This window comes from Oculina patagonica, chromosome 4, assembly GCF_052425735.1.
Source record: "Oculina patagonica isolate OP01 chromosome 4, crgOcupat, whole genome shotgun sequence".
Taxonomy (NCBI): domain Eukaryota; kingdom Metazoa; phylum Cnidaria; class Anthozoa; order Scleractinia; family Oculinidae; genus Oculina; species Oculina patagonica.
The window spans coordinates 9,894,300-9,912,174 of NC_135761.1; the positions used below are offsets into that span (position 1 = coordinate 9,894,300).

A 17,875-nucleotide genomic window follows, 5' to 3' on the forward strand; every position below is an offset into this window, starting at 1 on the left:
CCTCGAGCAATTTCGTTAATTAATAAATCGTGCTTCGCTTTCAAAGGCAGAATCTCAATTACGAAAAGATTTCTTATATACATCCACTCGTATGCAGATCAGTTAACGGTTAGAATAACGTGGAACAGAAGATGGAGGGCTTTAACATTTTGTTTCTGTTATTTATTATTTTTTGTCGCCCATAAGCTGCCGAAAAAATTTGGATGTATCTTGATTCTTCGGTTAAAAACCCTAACTGATAATTGGTTGAGCCTCCAGCTTTTGTTGCTTGGTCAGCAACGTTGCTAAGTGAATGACGTGCCAGATCACGTGAAACTGAGCTCCCGTAATATCTCCACAAGTGGCGTTGACACTGCGGTAAAACACAAACGCTCAAGGGGATGGGGGGCGGGGGGTGGTCTTTATTTTGTACAGCTGAATGGTGAATTTGATAGCCTGGAAGAGCGCCAGGTTTAAAAAAATTATCATTGCGCGTTCTTAGCTAGTGCCAGTCACAACCGTGCGTTTATAGGATTTAAGACGGATTCCGCTGAAAGTTCGAGCAACGAGTGCAAAAATTAAGTACAAAAAACCTACTCATAGTACGGTAACATTTTACATACTATTTGAAACATCTCACTGAAATTCATTTGTCTTAGTGATCCTGTGATTAAACTCTAAAGCATTCTCGAGAAAATTAAATTCAAACCTCGTAAAAGTGTTTAAAACGCGCACCATTTTGTTTTAAACTGGCGCGAAACGTCTGTTTTAACTGAAATGTAGATAACTTCAAATTCATTTTTCTCTGGCGCGGTCAGCTTGAGAGCTAAAGTTTTGGTTGGTTTTTCCTAGCTGTACTCAAACTGTTACCATGTTATGAGATCTCTGTGGTAACTTTATTTTTGCCTGTATTGCTCGAATGTTAGGCGGAAACCATCTTAATATCCCTAAAACTCTCGGAGCGAATGGGGGAGAATTCCGATCTTGTTTACAAGTCAGAGATAATATAGCCTTCTTTATACGAAGTATGCAATTACCGTTTACTAAGTCAAGAGAAACGCTATTGAAATTAAGCATTCTGTAAATATCGGAGTTTATTATCATCAAACCATACGCCACATTATGCATGTGGATGTTCTTTATCTTTCGGTACTAGTTTTAGTTTCCAAAACCTACAGCCGTTTGAGTTGTACTGTTTTTTTTTTTCTGGTTTGGTCACATGACTTCTCAAATATGGCTTTGATTTGAAAACCTTGAAGGACTCTTCAGTGGAACAAGCATGTGCAAAAACTTATCTGTGTGAGGGATGGTTTCCAGAATATGATGGTTAAGAATTTTCCTTGGCAACAAATTAGTATATAGTTAAGAAGAACCACCCTTAAAGCCGCTTACGGTTTCATTGCTTTGAATTTTGTCATTTGATTTTGTGTAGTAAAGAGTTTAAAAACCTACAGCGACAAATCAGAATACTGATGAGGCGACAAAACTTATATTATTATTAATAATGTTTAAAAAAATGGGCACGTATATTCCAGGTTGTATAACATTTGTACATTGTTATATACCCAATTTAAAAACAATGCACTGTATAGTGATGTGGGCTGTGTCAAAATAGCGTCTCTTTACGACTAAATTAGTCAAGGAAATGTAATATCCACAGATCCTATTTAATTTCACAACAGTTAATACTTCGATGCTTCTAGTAATCTAATATTGAAAGAGTTTTGCTACAAGTCATCAATACTTCTTTGAGTGAGCAACATATTAGAGATAAAGATAGCATCATGATATTTCGTTTTAAATGTTATCCAAGCGCCCACTTGACAAGTAAGGAGTTCTTTTTAACCCTGAACCTCTTTAGCCCCATGCTTGAAATATTAACTCTCTTCCCTTTATCAGGTAATTCTAGGTGGTTGTATAAGACAATATTAAGACTCCAGAACCTTCGAGGAGAGAGACTAAGCACCAGCTTTTAGCGGGCGTAAAGATTTCTGGGATATTTCGTTAGCTCCATCTATGATTGGTCGTTGCTTTTCAAAGGCAATCACTGACAAAACTCAAGCTTGTTACCCAAACGATTCCAGAAATCACAGTGCTGAAAACTGGTGCTCAGTCCTCTCTCCCTCACAGCTTCTAGAGTAGTGATGTTTTATATTCTATGTTACAGGGGCTTTTGCGGGGATTTAGCTCTATGGCTGAGCCGGAGGTGCCCTGCAACCTTCCGCAGGATCTTTTATATCAAGAGGACCAAAACATCGTCAAGGAACATGGTGTTTAATGGCCAGGTGATCTTGACTCATTCGCTTTCAGGCAGAACTCAAACTTATTACAACGTAGCCAATAGTGTTTCGACAAGAACACAAGCTTAACTTACGTAAGCTAATCAAATGGAGAAAATTCTAAGAACATTACTTTTCACACCCTTAAACCTGTAGCTTATTTCTTATTCGAAGGACTTCTTCCAAGAGCAGGTGCAAAACAGCTATACAACTAGCTTTACGATAACAGAAGATTGTGTTGTCTCAAAATCTTACTGAAAAAATGTTCCGCAACACTTATCACCTGACTGCATGAAAATATTTATCGCTAATAAAAGGACAGGTAACATTTTTCCCGTCAAATTCCGATCATAATCCATGTACTTATCATTGTTATTTTTTGTTCAAAAGTCCTTTGTGGTGAGCTTATTTTGGGGTGGGTTATATTTGGAAGAGACTTAGCATCTGAAAAATTTTAAGTACACTCGAGGATACTGCATGTGAACTATCTAAACATGACGATGTAAAATACAGAACTTTTAAGTCTTTGAAATATCGCAACAATGTAAAATACAAGACAACGTCAACAGTTAAGGACTAAAAAGGAGTCTACGCCTTAGACATCCGCCCGAGAGGGGCGTACATTGCTAGCGCAGACTTCAAACTTTGAATTTTCCAGTAGTTTTTATTTTATCTAAATTTTTTGCAGTAACGTTTACATTTCAAATCGTTTCAGAATACTTTCACGGAATCCGAGATGGCGGCTCCAAGATCGCGGATCCAAGATGGCGGCTGTTCAGAACTTATTACGTAATTTTTGCGTCATATTACGTCATGATGTCTTGTCGCCAGCCTAGCCAAATATAGCGAGAATTTTGGGGAATAAACCTTGCAAATAGAATTCTATATTTTACATGTGAGAAAGGCGATACGTCCAATCAACTTCGCGTATAGCTTCCTTCACATGTGAAAAATATGACCAATCAGCATCTAGTGCAGAACGACTCAACCAATCAGAGTGCGAGAACTCAAACGGGTTCCAACGAGGTTGAGCAAACGGCGAGCGGCAAGTTTGCTCTCGATGGCAGTTTATGCTTTTACAACATTGCTACAAGTTTCGTTTCTTTGCAAAACTCTGATTTTTGTAAAGGATTTAATGGAAAGGCAAAGCCAACAGAAACATGTTCAGCAAAACCTAAAGAATTCAGTAATGACAAAGTAATTCTTCAAAGGCGGAATTGAATGAAGACAAACAAGTGTCGATAATGCATCAGTCAATTGAAACCCCGGCCCCCCGACCCCCGGGACTTACCGGGGAATTTAACATTTACCAAGTGTTAAAACCCGGCTTATTTCCCCAACCTAGGGGCCTAGACGTCTGTTAAAAACCCCGCATAGCGGGGGCATCCGAATCGACTTTCAGGAAAAAAAACGGACAAAAATCTTGATTTTGTGGCCGAAGTTGAAATATCTATTTCTTTAATTTATTGTCCATGTATAGTTACGAGGTCGGAAAGAAACCTGATGTAGTTTGTTTCCGCCAAAAACTTATAAAAAAAATTGTTTTTCGTGGTCAGAGACACAAAGTTGTCAAATTTAAAACCCATAATTAGCCATTATGAACACGCCTGCCGGAACACCCATAATATCGGGGTGTGATTGCCCTACAGAACGTATTTCAGCTTTTGTTGACCATCTACTTAAGCCGATAGCACAGCGACAAGCTTCGTGCGACAGACTTTAATAACTTCATTGAGAAGATTACAGTGCCATGCCCAAACAGCCTAAAAAAAGCTTTCCTTTTCTCATTAACACTGTATGCAAAGCATACGGAGAATTTCATCAAGGAAACCCTCCCGTACAGGGCATTTGCCATAGAAGAGGCAAGATCTTGCTAGGGGGAACTGGGGGCATGCCCTTCAGAAAATTTTGAAATCTAGAAGCCCTGAAACTCTTTCTTCAAGATTTTTCTAAGGTATTTCTTGAGAGAAATAAATCTTTTTTAACTTGGGATCATTTCCCCAACAAAAAGTTTGTTATTAAAATTGGGTTAAAATCTAGACGAGGTAAGTGCCTCGTCTTGCCTTTGGCTAGCTACGGCCCTGCCGTTCTCGGTAAGAGAGTTGCTCAGTGTGATCTTTCAAGAAAGCTCGTTCCAATTCAATGGAAAAGATTATCTTTAAGCACATCAAACAGCCATGGGCACGACAATCGCCGCAGTTTCCGCTGTCATCTTCACGGCCAAAATAGAAAACGAAATACTCAGACAAGTAGCAATAAGCCTATCCTTTGGAAACGATTTATTGACGACGGACACAAGAAGTGACAAAATAGAAGAATTTCTTCTAAAGGTGAACAGCTTTCACCCTATGATATGATTCACGGCTGAAATCTCAGAAACAGAAACTACTTTCTTGGAGACGATAGTGTACAAAGATGGCAGATTTCAAGTACAATGAGTCTATTTTTATCGTGTGAACATATTAAATACAAACCCAGGCGTCGCGAAAGGCTTTAAATATCAAGGAAGAAGCGTGGAGACTTTTCAGAAGGGATTCCTCAGAACGAACATTTTGAGAAAAACATTTAGTCCTTTATGTTAAATCCCGGCTGCCGTCCCCGCTTTAAGTGATCGCGTGCTGTTAAATCACCGCTCCATGGCCCCGGTCTACTGACATTTTGTTAAAACCACCGCCCACCGGGGCCAACGCGCCGTTAAAAGTGCGTTAAATCCCGGCTTTGGACGCGTTAAATCCCCGCTAAGTCCCGGGGGTCGGGGGGCCGGGGTTTCAATTGACTAATGCATAAGTGAAAGCGAAGACAAGAATTTATTCAGAACTTTAATACAACGCATCAGTCAGCGCACTTTCAAAGAATATTCAAGCACTCTTGGGAACGCCTTGGTAAAGTAAATTGCATTTTAAATGTGGATTTACGTTGCCATTATTGTTTAATTAACTGACTCCCTATGTTATCACAATTTGTTCAAAATTAGCCAGTTGATTCGTCGCCAGTAGTTCATTCGCTTGTGGCGATGTTTCTTGGATGCGATGCTAAAAGTTTTGCTTTAAAAATGTAACGTAGTTTATTTATTGAATAAAGTTTTTGTTTAGAAGAGTTTGTCGCCGGTAATTTTTCGTTTTTGATAAATAGCGAATTCGCTTGGAAAGTGATGTTCATTTTGCAGCTTCGTTTTTCCTCGCGCTGCTGCGTAATATTTAATGTTATATTTCAAAGGTTATAAACTAGAAAAAATCGGGTGAAGTTTCCAATGGTTGAATTCTCGTTTTATATATAATAAACAAATTACAGCATAGAAAGTGCTTTGTACTGATTTTTTTCACGAGTTGCAAAACTTTGTAAAACTCACTCGTTCGCTGTGCTCACTCGTTCGTTTTCCAAAGTTTTGCAACTCATGAATAAAATTCCGTACGGGATTCCGTATGTCACACTTTCTATGAAGTTATGCAAACACGAAAGACGGTGTCGTCGCTCGGGTTTTCAAATTACCCCAAACTTCCTTCAAAATGCAAGGACATGTGACTGTAACCATGTCTTCGAAGCCTCATACAAAACAGTTTCAACATGTTACACTAGTAGTGGTCTCTTGCAAATCCGCGACCTGATCGATTCCCTCTTCGTTGTCCTCTCCGATTCCCTCTTCGTTCGCTGATAGACTGAACACGATCGATCGCGCAGACGTTGTCTTGAAAGGGAACACGATTCTCTATTTTTGGTTTAAAAATACCTAAAATTGTAGGTTTTTGACTATTCTTCAGTTATAGAAGCTGCTAAAACGATTGGACCACGCGTGCCCTAGTTTTCTATGAGTGATTATGAACTCGACTGCGCCTCGTTGACTATTTTCCGAATCTCGAGCTTGTAGTCTAATTGTCAGACTGATTTGTTAAATAGTGCTAATTCTGACCTACTAAATCAGTAGCAAAAGGATGACTTATGATACATTAAGATAGTGCGGCATATTCTTTTCCATTAAAGGTGGTTTTTGTTCGACTATCTAAGAGTGAAGAAGAATTAAAGACAGTTCATGTCAGCAGTATAGTTCTATCAAAGGCTGAAGGATAAGAGATTCCCTTATGTAACTTAGTCGTTCAATTGTAGCCAGGTTCACGGCTGAAAAGGTGACAAAAACAAAACTAATCTATAAATAAATTGACAGAGAACAAAATTTTTGAAACCCCATCACGACCCATATGCACTCAAAAATGTCTCAATATAGAAATGATTAAAGTGTACAGCAACAAGTGTTCTTGGAGTCCTTCCTCTTCCTGATATGACTGTAACCTGTATTCCATGCAACACTATTACCAACACTCGAGACAACCTTAGGAGTGTTGATCTTGTGCGCCGTGCGCTATAGAAAAGACTGAAAAGGAAGGCCGCGGAGAAAAGTGTTTACGGCAGAGGTAGATCAAGGCTGAACAAGATCAGTAGAGGGATGATGTCTGGATACACGAAAGCTGAAGACAGATTGGAATTGAATAGCCGAGTCACCCAGATTGCGTCGCGTCGGTAGGGCTGGGAAGGAAGTTGGAATTAAGATGCATGCAGCCATAGTATGATGCAGCAGGGAATGTCATATAATTAAACTGAATAAAGGAGGCATCGCATATTGCTATCATTCAGACCGGATAAACATGTGAACTAGCGCTTTGTGAGGCTTTATCTCCACAGAAAATTCAGTTCAAGTCCTTAATTGTAGTGCTCTGGCTTTCTTTTGTAGTGCTATAGGACTAAAACGGTGGTATAATATTTAATATTACCAGTAGTAGTTCACTTTTTATACGAAACTGAAGACTCGTCATTTACTTAAAAGGGTCAACGTTGCGTTAAATCAATCAAAACTAGGTGCGGTTTAAAATTTTTGATCTATAGAATATTTGTGAAAGAACTCGCAAAATACGATCAAAAATAACAAAACGCCCCCGCAAGAGTAGTGAAAGAGCATGGCTATCGTGTGTTAACGTTCAAATTATACGCTGCTTCGCTGAACGTGTTCTAAATCGTTTCTACTTGCATGGTTTAAAAAGCTGAAAAGGAAGACGTGAATTGTTTAAAGATCTTGTCGAAAGTGTGTTGTCTCTTGGTAAAGTTGGCTTTGACTGAGCCATCAGAACAAACTCAAGTATTTTATCAAAAGGAATGTTTGATTTAGTAATTCATTTGTGAGCGTTGTAGTCCACTGCATGTTTTCGTAAAGAGTCTGACGTCAACAGACAGTCGTTAGATAGAATTCAGGTGTAACAAGTGTTTGAGGAGACCGGCGCAATTGTTTTGAAAGCGACAAACTCGCTAAAAACCGTTTTACGCTCTCGTGTATTGATTAAGCGGCACCTTGGCGCTGCTGTCTGTATAAACCATCATGGTACTAATGCTAAGAGTGTACTATCAAACCTGTCACCGAAAACTGATGATCACTACAAAACGAAATACCTCAGACAAGTTAAAGAAGTTATGCAGACAATTAAAGTTTAAAAGCAACACATTAAACTATCCGCAAAGCACTTTGCGGGAAGACATTTGTCTTTAAAATCCGAAGTGCCTGATCGACAAGCCTTTTTTCCGTCAACAGACAATGTCTTGTGACATAAACACTTAGCTTTTTTTTTTCTTCTTCTAGCAAAATAAGCGTCTTGTAAAGCTGATTAAGTGTGGAGCTAGACACACCACTATAAAATATTGCTTTTATAGATCATTTACTCTTATATTCTTTCAGTTTAGTTTATATTAGTCTGTGTATTCCAAGCCATAATAACCAACAGTCTACGAAATGAAAAATTCCTTTGAGAATTTTTGTTTACCTACGTAAGCTGGTCTTTTCTTAGATAGGACTGACGCAGTCCTCCCTTAAAATAGTCTTTAAAAAGGCTGATGTCACAATGCGTCAGAAGAAAACACACCGGAAGTTACAATGTTCTTTTACTAAAAAGAAAATTCCAAACGGATTTATGTACATAAGGTACGTAACAGGTTCCCACAGTTATATTTCACTGGCAGCGAACAGTTAACGAGGTCAACCACATCTACACTGAGACTGTATACGATTAGTTAAAAGTACAAAACAAAATGTTATTTTCAAGAATTTATTTTTAACGAATAAGTATTTCAGCATAAAAGATTGATTTTTTCGCCGCTGTTCGTCATTCTTCGGCCAACTTTACAATAGATTCTAAGCTCTCTGAACAAAGAAAATTCTTTCGGAAACTTCTAGAGTTGCGTCACAATATTGAATGTTTGAAACACGCCGTTTATTGTTTTGCTTCAAGAACACTCATCACTTGCTAAAACTAACAACAACATACTTAAATCCGATCAGGCGTTAAGCAGTTAAATCCATCTGTTATTGAGTGGAAGTGCACTTAAATTGTCGGCTGATTTTCTTTCGCTGGCCGAGGAAATGACCCGTAAAAGCCGACTAAACACGTATTGTTTGTCAATTCTCTTGTTTAACTATTTCCGATGCAATTTATTCTCTGGTGAAAAAGAAGTTAATTTTTTTGTATTATTACATAAATGTTAGCCCACACACAACTCGTGATTTCAAGGCTGCAGTTTCTTCTAAACAGGTGTTGAACCTTCGGGCGGAACTCTTACGACCCCTACGAGTCTATTCAATCCTTTGTACAAGAAATTCAATAAAATGAAAAAGTCGAGCGTGAGCGTCGGAAGCTTTTAAAACGAACAGTCGCGAAACATTTTTTTAACACATGGTACTGAAATACGTATCTCTTTTTAAAAAACGAATTGAACAGTCGCGAAACATTTTTTTAACACATGGTAAATACGTATCTCTTTTTAACTCGGCTCCTTTGGAATGATAATTTTCTCAAAGCCGACTATACGTGTTTTGCCAAGCTACGCGTCACAAAAAACGGCCGTCCATCTCAGTTCTTTTCAAATTCTAAAACATGTACGGAGGTGTTAATCGACTTTCTAATTTTTTTTTGTTCTCAGGGACTCTTTTGTTCTTCGCCCCCGATCGTCGATCGCGGTGCATTTTCTACCACTGAATATCGGCCTGGCGAGATTGACCATGTTCACTCAGCTTTTTCATCACAATTTTCCGCGACATCCGCTAACTACTTAAAAACATCAAAACAAGATCACGGATACACACAATCAGAGCTCATTTTCGAGTTTACCTCAAGGAAGCAGGAGGAGGGAGAGATGAAGTGCGTCTATTGTTGGTCAGCAATTTTACTCAGTGCGTTTCTGGTAGGAACAATTTCAGGTGAAGAAGTTATCGTGTCGAGACAAAACCAAAAAGCCAGCAAGACTCAAGAAAGCATTGCGTTGCCCAGAATAAAACGTTCAAGAAGAAGCCATGATGAAAACGGGGACACTGCGCCTTCAGAAACGACTCTTGGCAGCGCTGTCTTAAAGGCTAAACCTGTGATGTTCACAGAGGTTTTCAACGATACCGAAGAAGACCTTATCGACTTGAACTACGAAACACTATGGCGGAATGGTACTGAAACGTTAACCAGAGTCGCAATTCGCGATCTTGCTGACTTCAGCGAAACTAATGGATCAAATCCGTACCACGTGGTAGACTCTGCAGTTGATGAACCAGAGCCTGAACTTTTGTCCCATTCTCAGAGAACAAGTTATGACTCTCTACAACTGTTGTCAAGAGTTGAGCCACCCTTAAAGTCTCGCTTAAAAAGACTGATCTTTGGGCGTGACGGTCGTATCAGGTTGAACACTTCTACTCAAGCACAAAAATTTCCGTTTTCAGCGAGCGTGAAGATCTCGACTGGCTGTACAGGGTCGCTCATCTCGAACTTGCATGTTCTGACATCCGCGCACTGTATTCACAATGGCCAGCAGCTACTAATGGATATCGCTAAACTGAAAGTCGGATTTCTCCGGCGCAATGGAAAATTACGTTGGGTTGGCGTGGACAACGTAAAGTTCCCCCAAAACTGGCGCCTTGAAAGCACTCCACCAAGCTTTGACTATGCTGTGATTACACTACACAGAGCTCAGAAACGACCATTTTTCAAGCTTGGAGTGATCAGGGGTCCGCGCCGTCAATACAAGCTGCACTTTGCTAGTTTTCCCGGTGACAAAAAGCCGAATTCGTTGTGGTACAACCACTGTGAGTCACGAGTGGTGAAAAATTTATTGATCTGTCGATGCGATACCGTTCAAGGAAGTTCCGGGGCTGGCACGTACGTCAGAACGCAGCATCTGGAAAAGGGAAAAGATCGCGTTGTAGTCGGGATTCTTTCGGGATCCGGGTCCATCCGCATGCCTAATGGTGAAAGCAAGCTGTTCAATCTCGTCACCAAGTTAACCAACTTGAAGGCAAGGCAGATTTGTCGTTGGATCGGTGCTGGTTCAGATTGTATCTCGTGGTCTTCAAGAAGTGTGGATCGCTATGCGCGACTTCGTTCAGTACCACGTGGATAGAAACGTCAATACGCATGCGCTGGTGTACAACAGTGGAAAAATGTGACTGTCATTATATATATTAGTATAGAATACTGTTTGGAAAAACATCGAGTTTGAAACATTTAATAGAGAGACACTAAAACATAACATAATTTATTAAAGTAATTATGATAATTTATTAAAGTAATTAAGACAAGAAAGATAATGTATGTATCAGCTGAGAAGTATTTAACATTTTGAAAATGTGTTTTTATTTGCATTGTTTTAAAGCGTTTATTAAAATTAAAAAAATAAATTCTTAGGTGAATTGTCATTAAGTAAATGATATTTATTAATAATGATCACTTTCTGTGAATGCAGATGAAAGGCTTTCTTCAAAGCGAACCCTAAAGGGTCCTAAAGGTTTAGAAGGCGAAGGCAGCAATACAGGACAACGTTTACAAAATGGCGATATATAGGGCAACTGACATGCACAAATGGCCAAGTGTCTCACAATTTTCAGTAATGACTGCTAACATTTATACCTCCTTATCATAACCATTACAAGAGCTTTTATATGAAATGATTTTAACTCATTATTCAAAATGAAATATCATCTACATGGAATGACTTGTGCTACATGACATGATTGGTGCCTGGCCTCGTTTTGAAAAAGAGGTTAAAGGCAGAAATGGCTTGTGGGTACTCTGCGTAGGAAGTCACCACGTGCTTGGCCAAGACTGACGGTGATTACACGCGAACACAACTTACATTATTCTTTTTTTAAGTCTCGTACAAGTGAAAAAGCAATGAAAGAATTCTAGTTCTTATTGTGACAATAAAAAACTCTCATTAAAATCTTTGGCCAAGTCAATTCACGAAAAACTGTACAGTATTCCAATCCGAGGGATAAAGAGATGTTTATTCAAGCAATTGTTAGAAGAATGTAAGGATGGTAGTTTTACCTTCAAGATTATTCTGTAAAGTATTTTAAAGAGTGGTATAGTAAGTTTTTCTATTAAAGCAACCTTTTTTTTCTCGGCGGGGTGAAACAGAAGCGAAATGTTCAAGAAATCTGTCACGAAAATTGATTAGAATTTCAGTTGACTTTATGGTTACATGCGTACAATATCACATACTGACAAATGATGGCCTTTTCCTTTTTATTAGTTTTTCCGGTGAGGTTGCAATTTTAAAATTCGATTAGTGCTAGTCATGGATGAAAACGAAAAACTTTTCTTCTAATAAATTATACGGTAATATCTATTTTGGTTTGCAAAAATAGATGCCAGCTTTGGCAATATCGCAATAGACGTTGCTCCATTTCATCTCCATGACAATTAAACAATATCATAATTTTTACCAGCTTTGGAAACTACACGATATACGAACTTATCATTAAAAAGAACAAACCTGATCCCCGTTTTATTAAGCACCTCTCAGGCCACTCCAAAAGATATGATCACTTCCAAATTTATACTGTCTATTTCGCTGCTGTGAATTACCCCATTCTGAGCAGATACTTTATTAATTAACTACCCGAGGATTTAGCGTCCGGGGAGGGATTTCCACTTTTAGATTAATTGTTTAAAAAAATAGAACTCATTCCGCATTACTGCCAGTTTAATAATTTCCGTATTCCGGAAGTACTTCGCGTTGTTAGGAGCTAGCCTGAAAACAATTACTCAGCATTGTTGACTCTTAGCAATACGTACATACAATAAGCCATGCAGCAGAGTAAAAATATTACCAACAATTTAAAAATAAGCCGAGAATTCAAAATTTTTAAAAAATTTGCAAACAAATATTTAAAAACAGGATATCCGTAGATGAAGAGGAAATGTGCTGTACTGACCACGAGAAGTTGTTTGAAAATCGAATTCCAGCCTTCTATGACTTCTATAAATTGGTCAGGTCTATATTTGTCAATGAATATTAAAAATTAGTAGTCATTTTTCGTGGTTCACCACAAAATCCGTGATACTGGTAGTCAGCAATCATTCGTAATTTAAAAAAATTCATCTTCGTTCTGAATTAAAACACAGCTGTAAATTGCTCTGTCATCCTACGCGTGCGTGTAAACCACAGAGATTTTCATACCAAAACAATTTGACTAACTTTATTGCTATTTTCTCCTAGGACTTTAGTTCTAGATTACTGTGAATTGCACATTAGTACATGATCAAACTTGCATTCGAAAACGATAGAAGTCTGATCCTTATATTAGCCCGAGATTGTCCATAGCCTCTCTATTTTTCAGCGCAAAAGAACGCGAGTGAGAGAAAACAGCGGGCGAAGCGAGCCAATTACGAAGCAAGAGGGGGTGGGGGTGGGGAGCGAGTGAAGAGTCCAGTTTTCCGTTCTTCCTCCGCGTACAACGATAAAGAAAAATACGATCAATACGAACAAGAAGGGACTGTGAACGGTCTATTATAATAAATACAAGATGTCAAGACTATAGTTAAGTTTCGAAAACTGGCTGACCCTTTATTTTGAACCAGTTTAGACGCAGCATGAGTTTTGCTGTCCTTTCTCTCAAAAACAGTTCCTCTGGAAAGTAACATTACTTAAGGCCCAAAAAATTCCATTGAACTGATATAATCTGTCTCAGCATCATGCAGATTTTCCACGAATTAAAAGAAGAAGTCTTACTTTATAAATTGATCAACTACGAAGAGTGGGCACGAGTTGAAACATTTGTAAACAGTTCATTTTCACATACTCAAATTAGTGAAAATCTCCTTTAAAACCAACTCGAAAGACAGTGTTCTACACGAGCGGCCAGGTTTATATACGACTAAAAAATCTTTGATATTTAGTCAGGTGCCTGGTTATGAAGAGCTTTAAACGTAAGTAACAGGATTTTAAAGTCATCAGTTCTTATTTTAACTGGAAGCCAGTGTAGGCGTTTCAGCCGGTATTTGGTGTTATGTGTTCGTTTTTTCTTCGCTCTGGCAACACGCCCGGCTTGCTGTAGTGTTCTGTAAGTGTTGGAGCTTATCAAGTTCTTTCGATGGTAATCCAGTCAGGATACTATTGCACATGTCAAGGTTTGATGTGATAAACGCATGGACCAACCGCTTACAGTCAGACTGGCTGATGCCCGGGGGGGGGGGGTACTCCCATAAATTTCGGATAGGGGTGTGCCAAGGTTCTTAAACCCTGACCCTATTTAAGGATGAAGAAAGCGAAAATTGATACCCTTTTTAAGGCCCAAAACCGAATCAAAGTCTCTTCGAGATATCGACGTTTTTGCATGAAGTATGAGTCGAAGGTTTATCCTGTGCATTGTTCTTCGAACTTATCATTACAGTTTCTTTGTAGTCAGTTTAGTTTAACAATTTCCTATCTTCGCGGAGGAAATGCAGCCATATAATTTTGTCAAAAATCAGGGAAAAATGGCTCGTCCGCGCCGGGTATTTATACACATATTCCTTAACATTACACAAATAAACAGTGCAAATTTCACCGAGATCTGACAATTCTATACTTTAAAATTGCAAGGAACTTTCGAGGCAGTCGATTACGGCAGCGAAATTAGCAAATGAAACAGCAAAATATGCGTTCGACGCTTTGTTTTTGCGACGCCATATTTGAATTGTTATAGGTAGACCGCTGTTCAATGTGTTCAAGGCCGTATCGTTATGATTGCTCCACGAAAAAGCACGAAAAAAATACGGATATTTCCGACAACTGTCGGAGAAAACATTGCGCATATAATTGCGGCGTAAACAAATCGTTACACTCAAGCTGCGTTTTGTCTAGGCTCTGCGAGGGTCGGATATCAAGACCCAGGATTAAACAAAAAGCCATATATACAGTGAATGCTTTCGAATTATATTTGAAGATGAAATACGAAAGAATTTTGCTGTCTTTGACTGAAATTCCACTCGAACTGCGTAGATACGATCGCATGTTGTAAAGCGGATTCATGCGACATTGCTGTCAACGCGAGGTCTCGTCCCTAACGACCTAGGCTAATGACGAAATAGAATGGCAAGCATGTAGCGACCAAATTTGGCTTAATTTTTAACCGCTCCTAAGCTAAAAGAAGCCCCCATCTCTTGCATTTGTTTTAACTTAAATAATATCTTTGAAAAGAGCGAGTTTTTTGGTATGGTTTATTTCTGACGTTTGTAATTTTTAAACGATGTAAGTGCTAGTGATTATTTATTCGTGTTTTAGTTACGCAATCCATTGTTTGTGCGACGCTTTTTATAGATCGCCTTTCAGACACACGTGCGTTGAGATAATAAAGCTGACATGTCACCTTTAAAATTGTTATATAACGTTTGTAAATGTGACAAGTCACGTTTTTTCCACGAGATCGCAAGTGATCACCCACAGCGGAAAGTAATCCCTTGTGAAATTAAAACAGTCCCTTGAGAAATTAAAAAAGTCCCTTGAGAGTTTACAAATATGTGGTTCCAAATTTTGTCCACATAACCCCTATTCTACGTTTTTAGCTTGTAAACAAGAAAAAACGTCGAAAAAATGACACCCTATTCAAGAGAAGGAGAAGCGTTCCGTGACGACCCAAATAACGGCTAACCGCGCACGGCAAGACACAAATCTTTACAAAATCGCTTTTCTAATACCTGAACAGAAAATTCAGTTTTAAGATATCTTTTTTTCGTTTAGCTGGGCATTTATTTTAGCTAATAGAATTTAGATACCCTATCTAAGGAGCACACCGGGAACACATTGCCAAAAGGAGCAAAAATGATACTCTATTTAAGGACCGAGAACCGCAAAAACCATACCCTATCGGGCGGCACATACCCGTATAGGCCACATATGGGAGTACCCCCCCCCCCCCCCCCCGGGGGGCTGATGTAGTTTCTGATCTTGCCAATTTTTTTCAAGCGAAAAATATAAACTTGATGGGTCACTTCACTTGTGATCTTGTGATGTACTGGTTAACCTAACAAAAGTGAGCCAGCAAAATGTTGTTTTGCGACTTCATTTTATTAAAGACCAAGAAATAATTACATACCCAACTAAAAGAAACTAGAACAGAAGGCCCAAAGAATATGAGGACACATCTCATCCACAGGTTATTAACCAAGCGTGAGGGCCGTACGTGAAAACTCTTCGTCTTGACAGACCAATACAACGCAGTGAGGTCCGTATACGTACAAAAAAAGACCAAAAGCCGATATTCTCTTAGCTAGCAAGCTTGGTAAATAAGCGATTTATTACACGTCTAAAACAGAGCAGAAACTTTACCGGTCCAATAATTAGATAATACTGGAACGGCACGTATACTGTTGGGGACTGTTGGGGGCTGTTGGTTGCTAGCAGTTCAATTAGTCAGCAGATTTACAAAGTAAAGTTAAGAATCTTGTTAAATACAAAACCAACAAAGGAAATATGGCTAGATATTTTGTTGCTTAGCACCCAAATTAAAAGTTGTTTATGTCATTGAGCTTAATTTAGCCTATTTATAAACTGCGGTCAGGTCTAAATTTGTCACTGATATTACAGATTCCTAGTACGGGTAATTTGTCGTGGTTCACCGCAAATCCGTGATACTGGTAGTCAAAACGGCAATCGCTCGTATTTTGAAAAAAATCTCATCTACTTTCTTGATTAAAAAAATTGCTCTGTAATCCTTCGCGCGCGCTTACATTGCTAAACAAGAAGTGCAGAAGCCACATAAAGTTGTTGGGCCATTTCCCATCTGATGATGTGCTGAATCATGACAAAAGTGAGTTGGCAAAGTTTTTTTTGCAACTTTATTTTATACGAGTACCAAACAGAAAATAAAATGCCCAAAGTATGTATGGCCTAAAGGGCGAGGGCCCTCCTGCAAGAACCTGCAGGTCTCCACGATACTATCCAACGCGGCGAAGTACGTACAAAAAGAGACCGTGAGCCGATATTCTCATAGAACGGTCTCGAGCAAGCTTGATTAATAAGCGATTTAATACACGTCTTTATGGTTGAAACAGAGCAGAAATTTTGTCCAGTCCAATACTTGGATAAAAATTGGCCCAGTAATAAACATTGCACATATTGACCGGTTGATTTTATTGACCCTCTCAAATGACTAGTTGCAATTACTTGTACTGGACATGCCTTCTGGAGTCACGGGATTCAATCATTTACAGAGACAATAGCGTCAGAGATGAGGTTTTTAGAATTATGAACATCCGTCCGTTTTTGTTAGTCATTGCCCCGAAATAAAACTGAACATTGATTTTCAACCAAACTTTGTCTACGGGTTGATTACCTTCAGGGGACTTAAATTTTGAAATAAAAAGTGGGGTCCCCAAATTCGTTTAGGAGCAGGAAGACCTTGTATATACCACAGAATTCCTTTATAATGCCCTTGCGAGTACTGGCAAAGTACACATTTTCAGTGATAATTTATTTTTCAAACATAGGAATTGATCCGTTTTCGCTTTACAGAAATAACTTGTTCCCTACACCTAAAATCTGAAAAAAAAATTGATAGGTCACCAAACTCGTTTACGAGAAAGAGTCGATTTATTTTTCTCGCAGATTAAGCCGCATAGAAAAATGCCGCCATTTTGTTTATGTGCGCGCGCTAATTACGCGTAAAATTTTGTGCAGTAAGAATGCGCAATGCAATACGGGGCAATGACCTTGTCGGCTTATTCAAATGTTTGGTACCTTAAGAAAAATAATTTTACATCCACTGATCGATATGCGATTTCAAAACTACAATAGACTATTGTTTATCTTACTCAGGTTTCTTGGTCGTTTCTTGCTCGTTTCTGCGGCAACCAATAAGAAGAGCTTGAACGGTTTATGTTTAATCCAGGTATGAGCCAATCACAACTGAAAGAAAATCATGCACCGCGTGAAAGCGCGGGAAAACGTACGTACACCATGTGCCAAGTCACGACTGCGGTATCGGTTTTGCTGCTATCATTTGCACACTCTTTAGGGGGACTCTTTAATGAGCTCACTCCTCTGAGAGTTTCAATTTTTTTAACACATCCCATCTCTGTATAAATCCCCTCCCATTTCTCTTGACGGTGAACTACTGTTTTAAAGTAAATTTTCGCTTTCAAAGTCAGTATTCACCCACCACAAAAAGAACATTTACTTTTTGACACTATTTTGTGGAGATGTCAACTTCATTTCTTCCATATGCAACCTGATTAATGTTTTGAAATATGACAAATATGCCATCTCTCTATCAGGGACGGCGGAGCCGGGGGGCTTTAGCCCCCCCCACTTTTTCCGAAAAATAAAGACTTTAATTACTA

At 38.9% G+C, this 17,875-nt stretch overlaps 1 protein-coding gene across 2 annotated transcripts; it reads left to right on the plus strand.

Annotated features, from left to right (window-relative positions):
- The first annotated feature begins 8,086 nt into the window (after window positions 1–8,086).
- On the plus strand, window positions 8,087–11,447 carry LOC144652213 (serine protease 23-like). 2 transcript variants are annotated; one of them, XM_078512224.1, is made up of 2 exons: window positions 8,087–8,217; window positions 9,213–11,447. In XM_078512224.1, exon 2 carries the CDS (start codon window positions 9,426–9,428, stop codon window positions 10,671–10,673), a length of 1,248 nt encoding a protein of 415 aa, XP_078368350.1. In that variant the 5' UTR covers window positions 8,087–8,217; window positions 9,213–9,425; the 3' UTR covers window positions 10,674–11,447. The 2 variants fall into 2 exon arrangements, with proteins under 2 accessions (XP_078368350.1, XP_078368349.1); XM_078512223.1 differs by lacking the exon at window positions 8,087–8,217 and having other exon boundaries at window positions 9,027–11,447.
- Window positions 11,448–17,875: the final 6,428 nt, after the last annotated feature.